Source organism: Pseudomassariella vexata, assembly GCF_002105095.1.
Source record: "Pseudomassariella vexata strain CBS 129021 chromosome Unknown BCR38scaffold_1, whole genome shotgun sequence".
Classification (NCBI taxonomy): Eukaryota; Fungi; Ascomycota; class Sordariomycetes; order Amphisphaeriales; family Pseudomassariaceae; genus Pseudomassariella; species Pseudomassariella vexata.
The window spans coordinates 1,417,808-1,441,503 of record NW_024467956.1 but is presented as its reverse complement, the minus strand read 5'-3'; the positions used below and the strand labels follow the sequence as shown (position 1 = coordinate 1,441,503).

The 23,696-nt window shown below is 52.5% G+C and overlaps 6 protein-coding genes across 6 annotated transcripts; 1 reads left to right on the top strand and 5 right to left on the bottom strand.

The window, feature by feature from the left end:
• Positions 1 to 3,056: 3,056 nt before the first annotated feature.
• BCR38DRAFT_479798 (XRN 5'-3' exonuclease N-terminus-domain-containing protein) lies at positions 3,057 to 7,423 on the bottom strand (the record flags this gene model as incomplete). Its single annotated transcript, XM_040863204.1, has 4 exons — positions 3,057 to 5,554; positions 5,610 to 7,203; positions 7,266 to 7,359; positions 7,419 to 7,423. The coding sequence occupies 4 exons, from the start codon at positions 7,421 to 7,423 to the stop codon at positions 3,057 to 3,059; spliced, it is 4,191 nt and encodes a 1,396-aa protein (XP_040720883.1).
• A 658-nt stretch (positions 7,424 to 8,081) lies between these two features.
• On the top strand, positions 8,082 to 10,543 carry BCR38DRAFT_381758 (WD40-repeat-containing domain protein). The gene is made up of 6 exons (XM_040857417.1): positions 8,082 to 8,584; positions 8,641 to 8,691; positions 8,746 to 8,797; positions 8,858 to 9,364; positions 9,420 to 9,905; positions 9,960 to 10,543. The coding sequence occupies exons 1-6, from the start codon at positions 8,551 to 8,553 to the stop codon at positions 10,132 to 10,134; spliced, it is 1,305 nt and encodes a 434-aa protein (XP_040720882.1). The 5' UTR covers positions 8,082 to 8,550; the 3' UTR covers positions 10,135 to 10,543.
• Positions 10,544 to 11,662: 1,119 nt separating this feature from the next.
• Positions 11,663 to 12,337, bottom strand: BCR38DRAFT_519721 (uncharacterized protein). Its single transcript, XM_040865142.1, has 2 exons — positions 11,998 to 12,337; positions 11,663 to 11,835 (listed from the first exon to the last, which is right to left on the bottom strand). Exons 1-2 carry the CDS (start codon positions 12,275 to 12,277, stop codon positions 11,678 to 11,680), a joined length of 438 nt encoding a protein of 145 aa, XP_040720881.1. The 5' UTR covers positions 12,278 to 12,337; the 3' UTR covers positions 11,663 to 11,677.
• A 133-nt stretch (positions 12,338 to 12,470) lies between these two features.
• Positions 12,471 to 13,864, bottom strand: BCR38DRAFT_519720 (uncharacterized protein). Its single transcript, XM_040865141.1, has 3 exons — positions 13,640 to 13,864; positions 13,327 to 13,587; positions 12,471 to 13,231 (listed from the first exon to the last, which is right to left on the bottom strand). Exons 1-3 carry the CDS (start codon positions 13,714 to 13,716, stop codon positions 12,619 to 12,621), a joined length of 951 nt encoding a protein of 316 aa, XP_040720880.1. The 5' UTR covers positions 13,717 to 13,864; the 3' UTR covers positions 12,471 to 12,618.
• Positions 13,865 to 16,222: 2,358 nt separating this feature from the next.
• Positions 16,223 to 18,187, bottom strand: BCR38DRAFT_331935 (uncharacterized protein; the record flags this gene model as incomplete). The annotated part of the gene is made up of 2 exons (XM_040855104.1): positions 16,223 to 17,810; positions 17,925 to 18,187. 2 exons carry the CDS (start codon positions 18,185 to 18,187, stop codon positions 16,223 to 16,225), a joined length of 1,851 nt encoding a protein of 616 aa, XP_040720879.1.
• A 1,744-nt stretch (positions 18,188 to 19,931) lies between these two features.
• BCR38DRAFT_479793 (glycogen synthase) lies at positions 19,932 to 22,314 on the bottom strand (the record flags this gene model as incomplete). Its single annotated transcript, XM_040863203.1, has 5 exons — positions 19,932 to 20,043; positions 20,096 to 21,654; positions 21,707 to 21,982; positions 22,044 to 22,141; positions 22,233 to 22,314. 5 exons carry the CDS (start codon positions 22,312 to 22,314, stop codon positions 19,932 to 19,934), a joined length of 2,127 nt encoding a protein of 708 aa, XP_040720878.1.
• Between the last annotated feature and the right edge of the window lie 1,382 nt (positions 22,315 to 23,696).

Genomic DNA, 23,696 nt, shown 5'->3' with positions numbered 1-23,696 from the left:
AGGAGCATGAAGTTTCCCGAGTTGAGTGGCTCGAGTTTGGCGTTGTTGAGATCCTCGCATGCATTGATCTGCTCGGGCGTCAGGATTGTGCCGTAAGGGACGCCAATGAAGTGAGTCGGCACGGGAAGATCGAGGTCTGAGACCTTGGCTGCGGTGGCTCCGGGACGCGACAGGTCCAGCTTCTGGGGAGGTCCCTTGCGGGTGCCAGCAGACAAGCTGAAGCTACGAATACCGGTGGCGGCATTGCTGATCTTTCTCATGCCCGAGCCATTGTTGAAAGGTTCAGTGGCAACAGCAGTCGGGGGCCCAGCAGCAGTAGAAGCAGGTGCCGCCGCTGCAATTGAAGTTCCAGCTTCGTCGAAACCAACAGCTTCAGCGGCCTGAGTAGCAGCAGTCGAAGATCCAGTCATGGAAACCTCAGCGTTAGCAACGGCCTTGCCCTTGTCCTTGGCAATCTCCTGGCACAAGCTAGGATCAGAAAAGCACAGCTTCTTGGCCGCACTCTCATCTCCATTGTCAGAGTCATCCTTCATGTCATCAGCCACCGCACGTTTGCCGCTGATAGGACCCTCTCGTCCGTCGTCGTCAAGGCAAGCAGCAGCATTAGAGATCTTGGCATGTGCGTACTTGCGCAGCTCAGCCGCAAAGTCCTTGGAAGTGAATTTTAGCTCCGGGTGTTGCTTGGAGATGTCCGCCAGCAACTCGACCACTTGCTGCTTGGAGGGTCGGTTGTTGTGGCTGGGGCCAGCTCCAGACGAGCCAGAAGCAGAGTCTTTGTTGGAAGCAGGTGGAGCCATGCTGGTATTGTGTTGTTGATTTCGTCACAAGTGTTCTGCCAAGCGATCTGTAGAAAATACGGATTAGTACATGCAGTTAGGACAGTTCAGGTCAGACGGTAGTTGCAGAAAGGCTTTATGAAATTTCAGGGCGGGACCAGAAAGGTTCGACGACATGTGGATATCAGCGGGTATTTCTGGGCAAGCAGGCGCAAGATCCGAAGGAAGATCGAAATCAACCGGTGTCTGCGTCGGGAAGGTGTGAGATTCGACGAAAGATACCAGAAGGTACCGTGATGGGGCATATATAGGAGTTGACGGGAATCTGAGATCAGAGGCACTCTTAGGGGGGAAGGCGCGAGATTCGACGTCAGCACTACCGAGATCAGACAGCACCTGTGTTAGTAACGCGCGAGATACGATGGACTATTGCCATCAGATAGTCGTCGTGGCGCCACGGGGCATATTCTGCAGAGTTGTCATGCTGAAGCAGGGCACAGGAGGGTAATAAAGGCAACCAGAGGCATCAGAGGGAGACGTCAGAGGGAGACGCCAGAGCACAAACAAACCGTTTTCAACCACAGATATGGTGTGAGATATCTGCCAGGGCAATGTTGTTGAATCAGGGGATAGGGAGAGAACAAGAAAATATCAACTTACATATAGTGGTCGAGAATGAAGTTAGGATTTTTCAATCCAGCCGTAGAGGTGGGCAGTGTCGTGAAGGGTGAGGGAAAACGTCAGAAACCAGTAGCCTGGGAATAACGTAAACAGATTCTGCCTTCGACGCCGAGTACAATTTCATAGACAACTGAGTGAAGAATAGGGCAAGCAAAAATGGACGGTGGGTTGTTCGCAAATTTACCTGTCGGGGCCGCAGCCCATTGTCTCGCTCAGTTCACCTGCAAAACTGTTGATTGGCATGCCGCATCACATCAAGTCACACACTTAGAACAATGGGAGTCCAATTTATTTGTTTTGCTCCCTCATGGCAATGGTGGTCGCACAGCCCAACCGGCGATAGACGTCACCGAGTGAGTTATCATGCAGACCATCTTGTACACCGCACATATAATCCCGACAACTTCGCTTCAAACGAGAAGATTCCTAGGAAAGTCCTGATGCAAACGCAAGTGTTGTATTTGTTGCCCTGACATTTCCCTCACCTGCTAGGACTCAAGTCTTCTGCATATTGCCTCAGTATAGTCGGTGCACGGTCCCTCAAGGACTAGAGCTCGCTATAACCCAATCAGCACTCTGATAGTAAACACCAATGTGGAATTATAAGCATCTTAAGTCACAAGAGACCGTGCGCCGGCAATAATACAAGCAACACTGTAGAAGCAAATACGACTGAGGATATGGCCAGCTTTGTGTTATGAAGGATTGTGCACCGGCCATATCACAATGATCACCCCCAAAATAGATGCCATTGTGAAACTCCAGGCTATGAGGGACGGTGGGCTGCACTAATGGCTACTCCTAAAGTCCACATACAATGGTAATGCCATAGATGACATTGAGCCTTGAGGGACTGTGCGTGGGCTATGAGATGGCCAGGCTCCCAATGTCAATACAACTAACTGTACTTCAATCGAGGCCTATGTTTGCCCATGCAATTGGGCTGTACACTTCCCATCTCTCTAATGTCCTCCTCTTTCTACCCCAAATGCCACTACAGCATCAAGCTGCATTGCACAGGTAACCAACACGTGACATATAACAGCAAAAGCCACGTGAGCGGGCATACTGGTCATGGACATGGACAGCATTCCACTCTCAGGGTGTCACCATCCCAATGCTCCCTATCGGCCGAGAGTATCAACAACCTGACAATATGCTCCAGATCAACAATAAGAGAGTGCTGCTCTTGAGTTTTGAACATTGACGTTTATCATGGTCAAGGAGCAAAGACTTGGAATTACGCCCATGCAAATTTGGTGAGTCCACAAACCACCAGGTCTCAACCCGTGGAACACTACATCACACCCGCACAAAGCAATTGATGTGTCAAGTTGACATCTATTTTGTTTCATTCATCATTCGTCGAATACACCTACATCTCCAGGTATAATGTACTCTACAGTTGTAAGTTCATCACCGGCCTCAAAGGGACGCCAGAGAGAAAAGGTTCCGGCGCTGCTGAGAAGGTGTGGTTCGCTCCATGGTCGCACGCCCACAGTAGATATTCATCCAGTTGGGCGACAGAATCGGATGAAGGAGCCCCGGGGAGTACGTTCACCTTTCACCCAGAAGGGGGAGAACCACTGCGTGAGCGTCTCAAGCCGCGCCTTGCTGCGGTCCACCCCGTCCTCGTGGGCCACCTCTACCTCGCCCCCGACCTCTACCTCTACCTCGACCGCGTGTGACATCCAGATTCGTCGGAGGAGGAACAGCACTATAAACGCCTTGCGCTTCGCCATGAACGCCATTCAAAGCAGACCGGAGTTGCGGCTGGACATGGTTGTGGAAGCCACCGCGACCACCGCGTCCACCACGGCCATTGTTGGCAGGAGCGGGTCGATAGACCAGGTTTGCTGGCTGCAGGCTTGGAGGCCCATTGTGACCAGCATGAGCTTGCTGACTGGATCCCGGGGTATTCTGTCCTCCACGGCCACGGTGGCCGTTCAATGCACCCCGCCAGGTGCCGTTCAGTGGCCCTAGAGCAGGAGCGTCGCGGTAGGTCTGCTGCCCATCCCCTCCGCCATATCTTCCTCTACCAGTTAGCGGCATCGTCGTCTGAGGAGGCTGTCTCTCTAAGCTCGTCTTGGAAACCGCGCGGACCTGCCGGTTAGTCGTATTGAGGACAGAGTTGGCTGGGACTGTGCCTCCGCGGAACGGCGAGCAACGCTCGCCTAGCGTGGTGCCGCTCATGAAAGCATTGTCGAAGACAATATCGAGCATGTGGTTGTTACCGACGGTGCTGATGCCAACAACAGTACCCTTCATGGCGATGGGCACCTTGCCGGAATCCTGAATGTATACAATCCGGTCACCCAGACTGAATTTCTGGTTGCCGAGGCGCTGCTCGGCATCCTGCGGTCGCATCAACGCGTTTCGGGGCACGGCGCGCATGGTTTTTGCCACGGCGGTAGGTGCGTTCTGAACCACCTGGTCTGCTGCCCGTTCAACTGCCTTCACAACTTCCGAGTCTAGCTGTTCGGCGTCAAGTGGGACACGCTCAAACTTGCTAGTCTCGACAGACTTAAGCCAGCCGCCAATGTCTTTGACCCTTTTACCGGGCTCCGCGGCGTTGGGGAAGAGGTCTGCCTCGTGATGCTCCTTTCCATGGGGATTCGCTGAGATGGCGGCGAAGAAGTCGGGGAACGCAACCATGTAATCAGCAATGAGCTTAACAGCCACCGGGCTGAACTCCCAGCCGGCAGCTGGTTTCCGCGAGTAGCCAAGCACCTTTTGCTTTCGCGCGTCGAATTTCAAGTTCAATCCGAGATTGACCTTCATGCTGCCCCCAATTGTGTGAACATGGAACGACGAGGTAATCTTGCTGAGGACCAGCGGGTGAAGACCAAGATTCTTGGAGACGGCATACGAGGGTATGTACCGGTTCTGCCTTTCGGCTTGTTGGATGATGGACTTGGCGAAATCCAGCTCCTTCTGCGGCAAAGTAGAAATTCGGATTTCAGCTTGGTTGCCCTTGTGACCAGTAATCTCTAAGGGACGACCGTAGTTGTAATCACCGACGAAGAAGGCCCGCGATCCGATCGGGAATTCTTCCTCGATCGGCAAAGCCACCCTCTCAATGAAGCGTGCATCTTCGCTGACGACTTCATCAACAACCACTTGAGAGGCATAGTCGGTTTCCACGCCAGGGATGTATCCATACTCCTTGACCAACGCACCCTCGTCTGTCTTGATCAGACCCTTTAGCATGTCGACATGGACCATGGACTCGACGGTGCCAATGATGATACCAAGGCGCTTGCTGTAGAACTCTTCGATACGGTCTGCCTTTCGTCTCCACGTGTCGATTTCTTTGCCGACATGCTCGCGAGGAAGTACCTCAGAGCCGTCGGCAGAGAGCGAGTAATCGAAGAGCTCGTCAGAAACTCCAACAACCTTGCCTTCTTGCAAGAAGGGATAGCCAACGTGGCACGTCTGGCCAAGCTTGACCTTGGCCGTCGCGATTCTACAGCGCATTTCGACATCCGACAGTGTGACAACCATGCTTTCATTGCGGCTGTCCTGCTGGAACACATTGACGCCGTGGAAACCGAGAGCTCCATTGTATGGTAAGGTGGCCAAGCTGGGGAAACCGGCCAAGGCCTCGATATTAAGCTTCACTCCGTCGATCAATCCCCTGTAAAGCTCCAGTCCGTCTGCGGTGGGAAGATCGTAGATATTCTCAACACACTTGCAGTGCTGGAGGTCGGGGAACACACCCACCATGGACGACGGGTACGTAAAGTCCGTGTTCGGATCGTAAGTGAACTTCAGTGAGACGCCAAAGTCGTTTCGCGCCTTCTGATCCGGCGAAAGCAGCTCGTTCTTGGGTCCCATGGCAGAGAGCAGCCGCTTCTCGTCAATGAACGGAATTTTGACGACAGCTTCCCATTCCATCTTCTTACCGTTCATATCCAACTCGAAGTCTCGGGGATAGAAGTCAATGATGGGGGACTTTGGGTCCGTCATAAGCTCATGGTAGACGTTGGGCACGATCTTTTTGCTTCGGTCGGGCAAAACACCCATAAGTTGCTCGAATGGTCTGAAGGGCTGGCCAAGCTTGAATTTGAGATCCGCATTGAAGCCTTTAGCAACATCTGGGGAGAGGGTTAGCGAATACAGTCGGTACAATCGGCTTGGCCTCAGTCTTACCAGAAGTCATGGGCGAGTAGTGGTACCCGTAAAACCACGGCCAAGATGCTACACCCCGGTAGTAGTAGAACAGCACCCACTGTAGACCTTGGACGTAGTTCTCGCAGAGGTCCCTCAGCCCGATCTCTTTCTCCTCAGGCTTCCATTCAAATTTCGAGGCGTAGTAGGTCTCCTTCCACTCGAGGAACTTCTCCTCGTACTGAACTTGCATCAAAGCCTGGGCCTCTTCAGCAGATTGGTCCACGACTTGGGCATTGTCATAGCGCTTCATGACACGAAGAAGGGCCAAGTGACCCTCTTCTTCTTCCTCGTCCTCTTCGTCCCCGTCGGCCCTGGGCCTTTCGGGGAAGGCGATAGTGAGATGACGATGTCCATCGTCATCCTCAATTGTGCGCCAGTCGATGTGGAGATTTTCAGCGATATCCTGGACGAACTTGCGATCGGCTGCGATAAGCTCTGTACCCAAATCTAGGTTGTCTGAAGGTCGCTTTTGCACATACTTCCGTATCTTCTTCCAAAGCTCCTTCTGCGATGAAGTCATCGTCATCTTCCCCTTGGTCTTCGCATTTTGAACGCCGTTGGTTTCAGCGAGCCTTTTGCCCCTGAGCCACTTAGCATCTGAAAACTCGTGCTCGAAGTGGCGATATTCCTCCTTGGACAACTGCTCAAGCAGCAAGCCGAGCCTCTGAAAATTGATAACTCCTCCTTCGTTGATGTAGCCGTCGCACTGCGGCAAGATGTCCTTGTAGATCCGGAACATGGTCGCCAAGGCGCCCTCATTGATGTGTAAGTAGGGAAGATTAGGAAGGAAGTCATTGCCGACAAAAAACGCCATGAGAATGAAATCATCTATGACCTTTTCCATGTCAAAAGGAACCTTCAGGGCGCCGTCCTTCTTTAGATCTTGAAATTCCAACTCCAGATACTCCCGAACAATGCAAAGATGCATCAGATAGAAATTTTGATGCTCCAGCTCCGTTGACTTCGTCTTCGATGCGCGGCCGAAGGCAACTTCCTCTCGGAGCAGGCAGAAGTGGGGATCGTGGCTAAGAAGCCCCAGCATGATGAGATCAGCATCAAGGCCGTACAAGCAATGACGGACGTTGGGGTCGTAGTCAGGCTGCGCCTTGGCATTTCTGATGTATTCCATGATCTTGTGTTCTCCTTCGCCGGGAACCTCGTGGCCTGACAGCACCACCTCGCAGCCTTGCCAGTCAGCATCTTCGGAGATCTTCTTGTTGACGAAGTACTTGAGCTGCTGGGTCAATTTGGCCATGAACTCGGTGCCGGGAGTGATGCAATTACTATCAAATGCTTCCTCCTTGGGCATTTCTTGACCCTCGCGAATGGCCTTTTCGCGGGCCTTCTCGACATCGAGAGCAGTTCGGAAACGACGAGCTCTCTGCTGATTCATCTTGGCGCGAGGTGCGACTCCGTCGATGGCCATGAAGAATAACTTCTTGGGCTTGATCTTGCCAAACAGATGTTCAATATAGTTGAAGATACGAATGAACATCTCTTCTTCAGTCATGCGAAACGTCGCATCTGACGAGTCCTTGTGTGTGCAATTGTGTATGATGCCGTTCATGTCCAACTAGCAGGTTCAAGGTCAGCAGGGAGGCGCACAGGCGATGCGAAGGTGGCGGGTGATCGCACGTATAGATTATCGAACTCGGGGATTCGATTCTCAGCGATGAGCTGCGAGATGGCCGGATAACGCTCCGAGAGCCATCTGAAGAACTTGGGAACACTGTGGATGGTTAGCTACCTTGCCGGCGCCAACCATTTGACACTGGAAACGGGACTGACCCCATATTGAAAGAAGCGCTCAGCCAGACTATATTCGCAAAGAGAGTGCTGTCGTTGTTGCGATCAGGCGAATTGATGGCAAGCAGATTGCCAAAGCTCTGGGTTTGCGATTCTTGCGCTGGTTCCAGTGGAAGAGCCGTTTCTCTCCGTGTAGCAGTCGCAAATATCCCAAAGAGATGTCTCGTGTTTGGTCTAATAGCAAATATCGTGTGCCAATGAAACGACAAGACAAAGGCCAGCGGACGAGGAGTCGACCGAAAGGACTTGGACAGTGCTATTGCAAACACGTAAATACCTATGGAATCAGACAAAAAGCCTAAACGAGCAAAAGCTATATGGAATTGAAAGTGACACAGTAGAAATCATGCGGGTCAGGCCCCAGAAAATACATTTGTGGCCAAGGTCCCAGTATATGGCGATGTGTAATATGTGAGGTTGTTGTCGTGATGGTAGGACTAGTATTAAGAACTGCGATGAAGACTCATGGTGATGCGGCTTAAGACAAATCCTGACCACCTCTCACATTCGTTATTGCGCCGGATCAATTGAGGCTTCCCCACAGCCTGATAGCCCGTCATCATTGAAGCCACTGAAGGGCCCGTGCATTGGTGGCTTGGCTATGCAGAATCAGCCGATCATTCCCAGGGCTTAACTCAACTTGAACTGCGTCTCATGTTTGTCTACAACTATGATGCTAGAAAAGCACTCCTTTGGGTAGTGAATCGATGTTACTTGGTTTTGAGGTGGCTGCCTGCTTTTGAACGTTAAAATTACTTAAGCAATTCTGCTGCTGCTTGTCGGGGCTGACAGTGACCCCACCAAGCCCAGGAACCTTCAAGCTCAAGCTTGACCTAAGCTGCTTCCCTGTAGCGGTGCACAGACTTCCAAGCACTTAACGCGACCGCGTTCTGCTTTTTGGAGCTTCAAACACGCCGGCGGGACAAGCTTGCTCACTTCCTCAAGAACCCATCACCTTTGATCCGTTGGAAGCACACCAGCGCTGCTTTGCGTCAAGAAGTTCAATCTAAGTACTTCTTACCCACCCAGTTCGCTTCTTCATTGAATCCTCTTTCACGACTTCCTCATCTGCACCTTCCCTTCATCCTTCATCGATTCCAGGCTGTCCCTCAGCATGGCTCCTGCCCAAGCTGCTGACGACATGGAGAGTCAGTTCTATACACCCACCGTGCCCCCTTGAAACATGCTAACGCACTGCACTCAGTGGAACTTCAAGTAGAGGACGCCGACGAGGAGCAGAGACTCATCAATGAAGGTATGGCCATCTGCCTCGAAGGTCACTTGAAGGCTTTTGCTGACCCGCTGCCAGAGTACAAGACATGGAAGAAGAACTCCCCCTTCCTCTATGACATGATACTGAGGTAGGCACATCTGGTCGGTCAATTAGCATTGCAACTCATGCTTATGGTCTGCTCTTACAGCACTGCTCTGCCCTGGCCCACCTTGACTGTGCAGTGGTTTCCCGACGTGAAGGAGCCCGAGGGCAAGAACTGTCGCATTCACCGAGTCCTCATTGGCACACACACCTCTGATGAGAAGCCCAACTATGTTCAAATTGCCGAAGTTGAGATCCCCACTAAGGTCCGAGCCAACCCCCGCGATTACGACGAGGAGCGGGGAGAGATTGGGGGCCATGGCAAGACCGAAACCTCGGCCATGAAGTTCAATGTCGTCCAGAGAATCGACCATCCTAGCGAGGTGAACAAGGCGCGCTATTGCCCGCAAAACCCAGACCTCATCGCCACTCTTGCGGTAGACGGACGAATCTTGATTTTTGATCGCACCAAACATAGTGTGAACCCCAATGGGAAGGTGGAGCCTCAGATTGAGCTTGTGGGCCACGACCGCGAAGGCTTTGGGCTGAGCTGGAATCCTCATGTGGAAGGATCGCTGGCATCTGGAAGTGAGGACAAGACTGTTTGTCTCTGGTAAGCGGAACTCATTGCCGTTTGCGTGTATGCGCCCTACTAATCAGCAAAACAGGGACCTCAAGTCTCTTGAGGGCGGGAGGACTGTTCTGAATCCATATCGCCGATACACCCACCACACGAACATCGTCAACGATGTCCAATATCATCCGATTTCCAAGAACTTTATCGGAAGTGTATCTGACGACTTGACCCTGCAAATCCTTGACGTGCGACAGGACGTATTCTCCCAGGCGTCACTGGTAGCCAAGCACGGACACAGCGACGCCATCAACGCTCTGGCATTCAATCCCTCAACCGAGGTCATCGTGGCAACCGCATCTGCCGACAAGACCATTGGCATTTGGGATTTACGGAACGTCAAGGAGAAGGTGCACACCTTGGAGGGCCATCAAGATGCTGTCACTTCTATCGCCTGGCATCCCCACGAGGCTGGCATTCTCGGCAGCGCTAGTTATGACCGCAGAATGATTTACTGGGACTTGAGCAGAGTCGGAGATGAGCAACAACCCGAGGACCAAGAAGACGGTCCCCCTGAGCTGTAGGTTTTCACCCGTCGGGAACTCATATATTGCCGAGGCTAATCACTTTCTAGGCTGTTCATGCACGGGGGTCACACCAACCATCTGACTGAGTTCAGCTGGAATCTGAATGATCCCTGGCTCGTTTCCAGCGCCGCTGAGGACAACGTTCTACAAGTGTGGAAGGTTGCCGAATCCATCGTTGGCAGAGATGAAGGAGACATTGCACTCGACGAGATGGGCAGGTAAAGAGGAGGCATCAATTGCTGCTTTAATCCGGCGCATTGTACTGGTTCAAGACTTTACTGACGTTAGCTGATTTTCAGAGTTACTGGACGGGAAAAGACAAAAAGAAGAAGAAGCCGATCAGATTCCTCCGCGAATTGATGAATGAGCGAGAATTTCAGGCCTTTGCCGGTGGCTATGTTCCTGCTCCCAGAGAGGCGCTGGCAGAGCTTCGTCGCCCGAACGTGTAAATAGATACCCTTGTCGCGTTGGATTCCGGTCGAGCTGCAAGTGAGTTCTGGACTGGCTCTTCCTGGGATTGGAAAGACCATGGCATTGGTCTCCCATACCCTACACGTGAGCTGCCTTTGATGACAAATGAGACATACTCTATCTGAGAATAAATTCCTGCATCCATTGTCTGGTTTCACGGACTATCGATGGCCATAACTCGACCCGCTACACTCATGGTGTTAGTGGCTTTGGACAAGGAAACGCGAACGGGTGGTCGCGACGAACTTGACTACCCAGTACTATCCAATTCGGAATTTGATGGGCTCAAGTTTAAACGTTCAGGTGGGTTTTGATACCCATTATAGTTTTGGCTTTCTGCTAGCACTCCGTGACTTCTCTCCCAAGGAACTTGAGTGGCGTTGAGTTGAACATCTCTTTGCAACCGCTTTCCTCCGGCGGGAGCTTACTTACGGGGAGACAGTAGCCTAATAGATGGGCAGTACTGACGGTTTTCAAACCCGAGCCTAGCCCATAACCCCGTCATGAAAACAGCATCTTGCCACGGTTTTACCAGGTCATGGGGGTCCCGGCATGGAGGCAGGCTTTCCATATCCGCGTCCTTATCAATATCTGACGGTCGAAGATGGATCATCTTGTACGCCACTGGCCATGACCGGACATCGCTGAACATATGTGTTTTCTCTTAAGACCCTCTTGATATACATGTCACGTCGTCTTACGTTGCTTATATCTGCCTTAAATGGCACGGGAAATCTCTCAACGCCCTTCGATCTTGCTCTTGCTTAATGCGGCTGATATGATTTTACAGCCTCGATGAAGAGCAAGACCAGCGTTTGGAATAGACAGCTTACTCTGCAATGTCTATTCCCGAGGTTTCAAGCCACTTGCTCCATAAAACCCTTTATCTCCATCCTCGTTTCATATTTTGCTTTCTCTTGGCAATATGAATGTATCTAGTAGAGATGAAAACCCCACGATACTCATGCCTGCAATCATGAAGAGTGTGGCTATGTACCAGAAGTGCATTGATCTATCAACACATACAGTGTACACATACTTTCATACTACATAAAATAGTTAAATCGACGTCGTGACAACTACCAGTCAGTGCTTGGCCCGGCACAACCAGAAAAGAAAAGAAGACCAACCTGTTTCACACTTCAACCGACAAAGGATCTTACATGGTACCCCCGCAAGCCCCAACACATACACTTCTTTCCTCCCGCCTCGCTCCCCTTTTGCAGCATTCCCGTTGAGTGCCCTGCAACTGCATCGAACAGCAAGCGCCAGACTGTGCCCGTCAACTGCCAGCTCACACATGGACTTCCGACACGCACCAAAAGATGGAATGTCCAGTATCCGTCTCCTTTTCGAACACGCAGTTGTAGGTGCTGGTGATATTGAGAACGCATTTGCCCTTCAGCTGATTGTCGACATCGACCATGTCGTAGTTCCTATCTTTATAGATCGCTGAAGACACGGAAAGAGACATCACATCAGCCGTCTACTTGAAATAAACACCGTGGACAGACAGTAAGGCATGATTTACGGGCAAGCACAGAATATGGCGCGAACTCACGAGAAATAGAAAAGCGGGTGGGAGAAGGTTGGAGAAGAACTAAAAGAACTTACTGTAGTGACCCAAGCGTTCGCTGTTAAACTCGACGATGTCCGGGTCCAAGGCACTCCCGGCGAAGCGGACGCCTCGCTTGTCGCCGCTCACGTCTTTCAGATGCTTCAGGCGGTTCGAATACAAAATCTCATCGCAGACGGGGGGCGCGGCGCCCAGGATCATGACTCCTTCCCACCAAGGGTCGCCGCCGGAGTAGCTTATGTATGTGTACATCCAGAAGTCTGCCGCGGTGCCGGAGAGGAGGAGGAGGGCGGCAGGTATGTTGATGATAGCGCGCATAGGTAGGGAGTGTGGAGGTATGAAGGAGGAGGGTGGACAAGAAAGACGAGGATCCTGGTGGTGATTGGGGTGCGATCCAGAGCGGGCTTGGGGCTCCGGGGTCAGGTAGGACCTCCTCTAATCTTATATAACCGTCGCGGAGATGCAAGAGGGGACGCTTTGGATGACCACAATGACAGCTTTGGTCGAGCAAGGCGATAAGGATGACGATAGGTGTAACGCGGCAGTTGGCGAGCTATACACGACAGCGACTGGACTACGCAAACACCCAAAGGATGTCACCACTGGTGCTCACCGTTACGGCATAACGAACAACGTCGGCAAATGTCCTCTGCTTCATATCATATAAGCTGAATCCTCCCAAACCGATCCCCGAACATATCGTTCCATCCAAACAGCAGACACAACTGGAACAAAACCAGATACCCCAGCCCGGCCACTATGTACATAATATCGACGCTAAAGCAGCCGTACACGAACACAAACACCCGCACGAAGCGGCCAAAACCCATGTGCGGCTCCTTGCGCAAGATAATACTCTTCCGCGAGCGGTAGAACTGCGCAATGGACAGAAGCAGCAACACGACGGTCTGCATCCCGACAGAGACGATGCTGAGGGAGCCGCCCGTCCGCAGACGCCCAACCGTCTTCATCTGCTTGATGAACTGGAAGACGACGAGGAAGGCGTCGGCGGCGCAGAGGAGGGCAACCCAGACGGACCAGAAGACGACGTAGAAGGCCCGTCTGGGCTGTTCCTGCTGGAAATAGGGGTGCGCGCTGAAGCAAAGGAGGGCTAGGGACAAGGGCAGAGTTGCGCCGACGTAGGAGGATAGGACGATGACCATCTTTCTAGAAGTCAGCTTGTGCGGGTGTAGCCCGCGGTCTGGGAGCCACCTGGCCTCAATCAGGTCGGATGATGGCTCCGTTGTGCGGTGGCAGATAAATACCACGACGCTAGATAGCGCAAGGATCAGCCACATGATCACCAACCCGATGGGGGCAACTCGAGACAAGAATACAAAGGGGGGAGTGGGTAGTGAGCGGCGTACAGCATGACGGCGCAGAGCCATTGCACGATGACTGCTAAGAAGCCCAAGAATGCCGAGTAGCCCTTCCACCCCTGGAGCTCGCCGCTGACGAGGCAGTTGAACGCCGGGTAGAAGATGCTGTGACTGCAGCGGAGGGCGAGCGTGGTGGTGGAGAAGAGACTATGGTTCAGCACGTAGTAGGGTGAGATGCCCGTCGTCCCACTCCGGCGAATGCGCAGGTACTGCGGGATGTACGCCGCTATGATGGCAATCCATAATATCCTATGTCAAATGAGCAGGTAATGAGCATCGTCGAATTACAAGATGGACTCACGTCTCCAGTACCGTGCGGACGACGGGCTGATACTGTGGCGGCGTGTCGCACGTGGGGGATGCGAAGCTGTCAATCATTTCGATGCATTGTAGATCAGGGTCGAGATGGAGGATCTTTGGGACCTGCACCGGTATATGCAGCCAACCGATATGGTGGAGATGGTCGAGAAGGAGTGCCGGGTCATGACAGTGAGGGGAGATAGATGGAGGAGCCGGTCGGGCTCAGTGGATGCCTGACGCAACGTGGCACACACCGCGGCAAAAGAAATGAGTTTAGACCTCCCCAAGTCCGTTTCGATATTGATGCAGATGCTTCTGATTCAGGAGAATCTATCTTTGTGCTACATCCCTGACTACTTTGGATATTTTTCATCAAACGTATGAAAGCTGCGTCCATGATCAGAATGCATGCCAGTATATTTGCCCTCTTCAACTGCTCTTGCTCAGAATGGATGGCAACCTCCAAGCGTGAAGTCAACAAGTGCGTCTTCGGCGCTTCAGGACCGATCCCACCTCGCAATTCCCTGGCGGTAGTAGAAACTCGGCCGCTCCCGCACCCGCTCCCGTTACCGAATCCCTCTGAACCGTTGGGCCGGCGGCATCTGATGGCTGTGCTTGAAGCTCTCGTCTTGTGCGCTGGTCTCTGCGAGCCCTGGATTGTGTTTATCTCGAGGAAGAGGCAAGTTTCTCCACTGTGTCCCACTCCCTTGTAGTACCTTAGCGGCACAGTTTTCCTGCAGCTAAGGCTCTGGTGTGACTCGACTAGTCAACCCTGAAGCATTACATTGGTCGTCCATGGACTGGCTACCTGGGCCAGCATGATAGGGTTCATCTTTGGCAAATGCCTGTACAACATTCAAACGTAGCTGTTGTGCACGAGTTTAATGACCAGATATTCCGCTTCAGGTACCTATTTGCGGATACTTCTCGTGTTTGGTTCATACCTTGCGCCAAATGATCAGTCTAGGTCACAATACACGTAGACACACCTAACCTAGATTCTTCAGTATACTCTATGATCGATGGAATCTACTGACGCGAGAAGTTGGACGGACGAATTTCATGATCACGCTCGGCAAAAACATGCTTGACAGCCGTGAATGACTAGACGTGTTACTGCTGTAAGTTGTGTATGCATGATAGTTGTCACTACTGAATTCTATACTTGACTTGTCTCCCATGCTGGCTTTAACGGTGACTAGCCTCAAGCTTGTGATCCCATATTGGTATATTCTAGGTATCATGTCATCATGAGAGCTATACGCTCGGGTCTCATGGGGCTAGACCATATGCAATATAGCATCTGGGCAATTTGGCAATCCATGACCTTGATGTCAACTTATACTCGAGTGCCCCCTTCCTTGAACATCATCTCCAACTCTGGAAGTTCAGACTGAGCCGAAGCCGAAAATAACTTTTGGATGATAACATTCTAGTATGTGATGATGATGATGAAGCATCACCGTCTTCGCCAATAACAGTACAGCCTTAGACCACTTGAAGATGTTCATTCGCTAACTGGAGCCTCTGTGTATCTTGGTGATAAATCACAGTTGATGGAATTAGCGTGTCATTCGTACGGTTGTCTGCGCCGACGCAGCCCCTGAATGTGATCATATATATATCATTACTTCCAACAGCACCCAGTCCAAACCCAGCAAACCCAATAATCACTAAAGCATATCTACTGATGTTACATCGAAAACTATTAGCCCAGGCTTCGCAAGTTTATCAAGAAATTGGTTCTTACCGCCCGTTCATGCAACCGCTCGGTTAATTGTACCAAACTCGTCGTCCCCGGCCGTGCTGTATCGCTCTCTCGACATCTTGCGCCAGCTTCCCATCTCAACCGCCGACATGGATACATCTAGCCCTAGCAGAAATAAAGCCTCTGGCGCCAATATCTACTTCGTCCACGACAGCGCTCTGGACTTGGGCACCGGCACATCTGCCCTCGACTGTCCACCTAGCTAACCCCTTTCCACAACCCTTGTAATCCCCAGACTCGAGTACATCCTCTCACTTGACTGCGGGAGGCGCAGGCTGACCGGAATGAGCGGGTGTTTTCCGCGCCACCGTCGAGGGCTTCGGGGACTCGGCGTTGCGATAGCATGCGCTTCCTTTTTCAGCATTATACAGTTTAGGCTAAACCAGTAGGCATCTCGATCCGATGTCTCGGGTCATTGGAAAAGAACTTCACGTCAAGGTCATCTCTTTACCCCTACAATCTGCATAAAATCAACAATATGCTGTCACAGACCAGAGACGTTTCAGTTGTAGGGTAACATGGCCATAGTGAACCATGGGATAGCCTTTCAAGCCAATATCCATCGGTCCTCGATTCATCGTGAGAGTGTTGTACGCTGTCAAACTTATTTCGCTTGTATGATTCCTAACGTAAAAATATCCCCTAACCACATGAAACTTTCAAATGCCTACTCTCACATTCCACATTCGTGTCTCGTGTCCCATCTCCCATCTCCCTGATCCCCTCGTCGGCCTCGGCGTCGAAATTGGCACCGGCATCAGAGGTACTATATAACAAAATGCCTGAATCGACCGCCGTCAAGAGACGTAAGTTGTACTACCGCCACAAATCCCTTTCCGCCTTAGGACCCCCACTGCTCCTCGGCCGCGGCCACTCATCAGTCTGCCCCGTACTCCCCCTCCGTGGACCGCCCGCCCCTTCATTTGGCACGGCCAGGAACCCTCCAGCACCATTTCCAACCATGACACTCTTCCTAGCACCGCCAGGACCTTCTCTCCACCCCGCCCCCGTATCCGCGAGTCCGTAGCTGCTCAGCGGCCGGGTTATGCTAGTGGTACTACCACTGCGTGCATGTCTGCCCGAGCCACCAACACCACGTCCGCCGGCATAGCCGGGACTGTCGTAGGGATCCATCTTGACGATGCCCCAATCTAAGTCATCCTCCCCCTTGGTGAACACCTCGAGCGTCTGATTCAGCGCCAGCATGCTAGGCCCGAGCCCGTTGCCCGAGGCACCGTAGTGACGTGGGGTCGCGAACGGGTTATTGCTGCTGAACCACGGGTTCGCACCACCACCGGTGCTGTTTGGGCCCAGACCTCCGTTGCTACCCATGGAAAACATGCCCATGCTACTGCTGCTGCTCGGCCTGTTCATGTTACCCCCGTAGCCTGGCATAGGTGGTGGCAGGCCCAGGAGCAAGTCGGGAAAATTTTGGTCGCGCACGTAGAGGGCAGTCAGACTTGGAAAGCCACCTCCAAATAGAGACTGGGCTAGGTAAGTATAGTACCCTTGCGTCATGCCGGTGTAGGGATTCGCAGTGTCACTGGCTGTAATCTCGTAGCGAAGCGTCTTCAGCGACGGGTTTGCCAGAGGCTGAATGGGGGATGAGTGTGAATTGAACGCCGAGTTAACTTGCTCAACGATCGACAAAGCCTCCAGCTTGGACGCACCGGCCATGACGGTTTGGAGAGCTTGAGGTTGCACTCCCGTCTCGATCAGGGAGAGCACTTTCAAGCTCTGCCGCGTGTCTGGTCGCGAAAGGTAGGCTGCCAATCCACCCGCTGTGACACGCGGCGTTCCCTTGAGAATCAATTCCTCGAGGGCAGGAAAGGCGGGAAGCATGTCGTTGTTTTTGAATATGTCATCGTCAATGACCTTGCTCTCGGTGACCTTGAGGGCTCTGAGATGTTGAAGTACAGCGAGAACGTGTCGCAAGATGGTAGGGTCTATGTTGATCTTGCTCAGCTCCAGCACCTCGAGATTTGGCCATACGGTGCCCATGGTCAGGGCCTCAAGACTTCGCTCGCTGCCGCCCATGTACGTCATCTTCCTAAGATTGTGACACCGAGCCTCAACCTCAAGCCTGAGAGTACCGTAGCCAGAGTCGTCCATGAACAGTCCCTCGGGTAGATCGACATATCGCAAGTTGGGAAGCACAGCAATGGTGCGCGCGAGTTCGGATGTGTTGGACTCACGCAGCATGTACGGTGTCTTGAGGTATTTGACGAGGGCGCCAAGCCGAGTCGGGTCATCGCGCAAGGTGCGACATAGCAGATGCAGACGTGCGCTCGCTGTGTCTTCGGGAATTCCGTTGCGGTCGAAGCGACTGCGGCGTTTTCGCTTCTCCGACAGGTAAATTTCGCGCTCGCAGTAGTGAACGGCGTCGATGCGTATGCTGTGGTACCTGCGTAGCATCGCAGTGCCTCGGTTAGCGCGGGTTCTCGATGATCCCATTCGGCAGAAAAAAGGGGATCCCAAGTAAAACATACGGCACGACTCGGACAGAGCGGGTACTTACATTATCTTGACGGCGGTCTTCCGCCATCTACCACACACCATGCCGGCATGCGCTAGATCCCGTAGGTCGCAGAGCATGCACGAGTCTTCAATGGCGCTCTGCTCACAAGTTTCGTAGCTCTCGTCCTGGGAATGCGGGCAGACAAAGGCGAATACGCGCTGTAGTAAGGGCGTCGGCAGCTCTAGCCACGGCGCAAACCCACCCTTTCCATAACCCCCCCAGCCATTATAGTCCCCTCGAACGGCATTGTGGGCGGCACCCATGCGCGACGATTTCCCGTTTGGCGGTGCGACAGAGGCATATCGGGCATCGCGGTCGTAGTTGAACGGAGGCTGGGCCTCAGTCTTCTTGTTCTTGCTGCGGCGGAACAGCTTCATGACGGTGAACTTCATAGTCGGAAAGAGGGAGAAGACCCCAAGCCCCGGGAAACGGTGTGCTCGGCCTGGTATTTAAAGGTGGGAGGTGAGTGTGATTCAGTGCTGCAACACAGTGACGCAAGGAGCTACCCGTTGGTCCCGTTGGTGATTGCTACCGGTCCTCGATGCAGTAGCAAGGGTGTGGTCGTGTCGCCGTCGTACACGTCCAAGCAATCAAACTTATGCAGTTGTGGAGGACTCTCCTGCAGCTTGCACGCACGATTGCTGTCACCACCAGTCAAAAGCCAAGATGTCGCAAAAAAACAATTGAGAGGTCGCAATCGAACGAAGCGTTGGGCGACTGGGGGCAGGGATGAAGGGACGGGAGAAAATGATTCCATTCAATCGCGTACGCGCGCCCGTCGCCTCTAAGACGTCAGCCTTAACTTCTTTTTGCGGCTCGTCAAACATACAGACGCATGCAGTCGCTTTTCTCGACCTTGGCAACAGTCGTTTCGTTTCGTTCCGTTTCGATGGACGATCCGGGGGCGTCGGTCTGGTGTTTCGCTCTTTCCTTCTTTTCAGGACGGTCGATTCTGACAGATGCGAGAGGATAAGCGATTTGCGCACCAAGAGAGACGTTGGTTCCTTGTCCACCGGCCCATAACTTGATCACAAGGGAGGACTCGTCTCATTGGGGGCAGGAACCCGACAGATCGTAAACCCCTGAACTGGAACCAACCAACAATAGTCCAATCTCTTGCGATTTACTCTTCGAATGCGCTAGTCGAGGCGACCAACTGGAGATAGTGGAGTCTGTTTCAGCACAGACACATTCTTGCCGCCCACCAGACGCGGGGCAGGGAGATCGCCAAGTTAGCACTCGAGCCTAGAGGACAAGGGCGATCTTCCACTTGGACCAGCACCGGATTTGTACGATGTCGGCCTTCATTAAGTAGCCAGAGGCAAATCATCTCGACATATTACCATTAACATGTGACCACGAAGTAAAATACCTTGTATTACACGTCAATCTGACTTAACATCTTACCAGCTAACATACCGATGTCCTCAGCTGGTAGAGACACCGGGATTTGATACTTGGTCATCACCACAGAATAAAGTCTTGTAGACCCAGATTTAGAAAACATTCCCGCACCAAATAACAGACATTGCTTTTGTTTTTGTAAGCCCGATCTCCTTAATCAAATTGATGCTCCTGTAATGTTACCCATGTTATACAGTAGAAAAGAGAAGTATTGACACTACCAACTGCCGGCGAATGCGATTGCTATGCAACTTGAACCCAGGCAACCACCTTTTGTACATTGCACGTACGGTACCAACGGCCCAATCCGGTTTCTTTGTAGCCGTCTTCATTCGTCCGTCTTCACTTGCGCTTCCCTCTGCCGCCGTCCGTCCTATCGACGGGGGGTTCACGGCAACTCGTCACATACTACTAGTCAGCATGGATAGGACTGGAGCCGGCAAGAATCATCACTTTGTTGCACCCCGTCTAGGATATCAATGCTAAAGGAGAGACTGATGTTTAACAGAATCAAGCCTAAACCAATTCCCAGTCATCCATCATATCTGATAGACATTTTGATTCATTTCCTTTGTCGTCAACCGCGTGGCTGATTCGGGCGTACTAGTTGCCGTTCAACTGGATGCCGTCAAGCGGGCTGGCCGATCCCGAAATTGCTGATTTCTTAGTCCGAAGAGTCAGGGGAAACGGGTACTCGTCGGGATCTTCCTCCTCTCTGCGAATGTGTCAATATTTGTTATACAGCTTCGGGTTGCCATCAAACTTACGGAAGCTTCCAGGCGACATAATCCTCGGTGCTTAGACCCTCTCTACCTTCCTGCAGACTGGCAAAATCTCCAGGGGTCATCATGCCACTTCGATCCCGCGGAGATCCGGGAACAGAGAACGGTCGTGAGATCTTCTGCTCGACGCCAGGAATGAAATCTTCCTCCTCGTCATCACCGCTGAATGATCCCGGGTAGGCACGTCGCAAAGCTAATTGTCGCGCCTTCACGTATTCCATACCCATCCTCTTCCAGTCCAGGAGATCACTAAGCCGCTCAGTCCGGTTTCGCTGGTTGATGCGCTGACGACGGCTCTTCTGGCAGAAGTCGAACATGTGCGAGGTGAGCTGGTTGACCGAGTCATCCACACCCTTGGAACGGCGGTCGACAATATAGATACCGTAGTCACTGGAGTTCTCGATCAGCTCCTCCATATAGCAGCCGAATCCGGAGAGGTTCGTGGTGATGCTGGGAACGCCCATGACGGTACACTCGGCCGGAGTGTAACCCCACGGCTCGTAGTAGGACGCGAAGACGCCCAGATGCGTGCCACGCACGAAGTCGTCATAGTCCAGAGGCAAAACGGGGTTGGCGGAATTCAAGAACTCGGGGTGGAAGATGATCTTGACACGGTCCGTCGGGTGGTTGAAGAGCTGCACGCGGCGGATCTGGTTCAGAACCGGGTCTTCGTGGTCGTTCATCATGTTGTGAGTGACAATCGGGGGAAGCCCATGTCGCTTCATGGCAAAGAGGCGACGACGAAGAAGTACGCGGTCTGCGCTTGTGATGAGCTCCTTCTCATCTGGCAGAGGATCGCCATCATGCCACTTCAGTGAACGCTCGAAGATACGGCGCCCAATGCCACGCTCGATAATATCGACGGTATCGCGGAGAGACTTGATGACGGCTTGACCCTTCAGGGCCTCGACCGTAAGGGAAGTTGTCTGTGCTGGCATGATGATAAAGGCGACTACAGTAGTCTTGCTGCCGGCCGTCTTCAACCGGTGGTTCAGTCGGGCGAGAGACTCGATGAACATATCCACGCCCTTGTTCCGGTACTCGTAACGACCAGCGGTGAAGAGATAGATGGTGTCTTCAGGTTGGAAGTCGTAATGTCCGTAGAAATGACCCCGAACAAAGTCGTGGATCTTCTCCTTGGACTGTTGGTGCAAGTTCTGAAACTCGTGCATGGCCGAGAACTTGGTGACGTTGAGACCGTTTGGCAACACTCCATCCGGCTTGCGCTTCAGCAAGTGCTCACTTTCAAAGGCCGTGATGTGGGAGACAGTGGTGAAGACATCACAAGAATGCGCCGCAGCGCGTTCTATGCAGTATCTGTGATAAATGCCACGCTTGCCAGCTTCGGCATCGACATCGAACCATTGCAGATTGTTGTAGAAGTCCACAGATCCGGCGCATAAGTACCGGCCGAGAAGGGTGGCATGGGTTGTGAAAATAGTCGTGACGTCCATGCGACGCTTCTTGGTTAGAGGAAGCGCTACACCGGCCAGCCATTCGTGGAAATGGGCGATGACCGCCTTGGTCTTCTCGTGGCAGACATACTGTTCAAATCCATGTCAGCGCAGCTCGCCTGGTAGGCGCTTCACTACTCACCTCCCCAAGGAACCATGCGACCAGGTATCCAAAGACAATTGCTTCATTGGTCTCGTCATCTCCGGGAGGGGAGGGGATGCTGGCGACGTTCCACAGATCAGCCTTCCACTCGTCCAGGTACTTGTAAGCCGTCTTGGTATCGATCAGCAGGACTCGTGGAGCGCCCTCAATAAGCCAGCGACCATAGAGAATTCCAATGCCCCGGTTCCTCATAGACTCGATAGTGGCGGCGAGTTCGGGCGTGTTGGGCTCTAACTCTTCAACCTCGACAGCAGCCTACGGTAGAACATCAGCAAGCGACACTCACGCCACAGCGCAAAAGACTCTCGTTACATACCGACTGGTGGTTTAGCGGACCAATCAGCGTGTAGCGGTCGCCATACTCGGCCGTCGTGACAGGAGCCTTGGATTTGAGGACGGAGTAGATGCCGCCAACTACGTGGTTGTTAGTCGTTCAACGCTGGCATTTCACGGTACGACGAAGCTTATGAAGCTTTAGGGAGCTTCGCAAAGATTAAGAACGCACCTCGGTGGGCAACCTCGGTCGCAATCTCAAAGAGGACATGATTCTTCACCTCACGGATTGGTCGATCGCCGTTGTCGCTCATCCTGACGATGCGAGGGTTTCGTCCTTTCGCAATAGGTTTGTGCAGGGAATTGATGGGTAAGGAGGACGAAAGCTGTAGTCGGCCAGCGTTAGTGTGATGTAATACTTCGTACCAAGCAAAGGATGGACTTTTTAGAGTTTGCGCGTCTTAGAAGCTTTGCCCATTTCATGATGAACTGGGCGCCAGAGCATTTCCAGAGCATTTAAAACAATGGCTTGAGAGGAGCTTACCCGAAATGCCACAAAATCCGGACGAGAGCTCCCAAGTTTCAAAGTTGGAGGAAAGCGAAAGGCGAGCTCAAACGAAAACGAAATATGTAACCGAAGGATACAGAAGCGCGTTCCGAAGATGTGTGGATTGAGTCGCTTTCCAAAGATCCCCAGGGTCAATGAAGGAGGAGCTTGGGAAACCTTAGTAAAGCTGGGAAATGTTCGAGGTGGAGAAGACTTGATGGATGGCCTAGAATTCATCGTCCCTGGTGATGGTTGGACAATGGACAATGGCATGGGGTTCTCGCGCTAGCTGATCCTTGCTATGTCGCTACTTCCCAGGTACTTCGGTCCTTCATCTCTGTTGGAGAGTTTTGGTGGACACAACCCGGGTGCTTGCTAAGAATGTACTGTAGTAGCGCGAATGTGAGGAGCTGATCTGCTAACAATCATTCGATGCAGCATCCCACGCAACCCTCGTTCGCTACGGCCAAGCCCAGCATGAAAGATCCTCTGGTCCCTGCTGCACAGGCAGACGGTCCGCTATACCTTGCACCAATCTTCTACTTCTTATACCCTACTACCAAAGGTGGTTTACCAGAGATTTTGACCGACAAGATGAGAAGGTCCCTTTGTTGAGGTCTGGCGTTCATACCGCTCGCTGTCTGGTCCAGCATTTTTGGAGTAGCCTCGGCCAGCTTGTCTAGTCACGATAGTGGAGCAGTTCTTGAAGAATTCCGCTCCAACCTGTCGCCTGCTCCCCCAGATAACGAGGAAGTCCTGCCAAAATCGGTGATCGCAACGGCTATCGTGGTTCATCCCCCCTCCCGAGATCGTCCACATCATGAGAGCTTCAAGTCACCAGACAGCGGGCGAGGCTTAAGTCGGCCACACCAGTCCTGCCCACTGTCATCTGCATTTGCATCTGATCAGGCTATTCATCCCCACTTGGGAATTGATCAGCATTAGAGTCGGTACTAAGTACACTGAGAGTATTTTGCGGTGCCCCGCGAATGAATATGGCACGGTGGAGAATGGATGCGGAACAGACACGATCGCGGCTTTTTTGGAGAGGAGCCCAAGGGGGAAGCTCTGACCAATGGCGACAGGCGGAACAGCCGAGGCCATAGGCCGTGAGCAGCGTTGCGGGGGAGTACGTCATTTCGCTTTCCC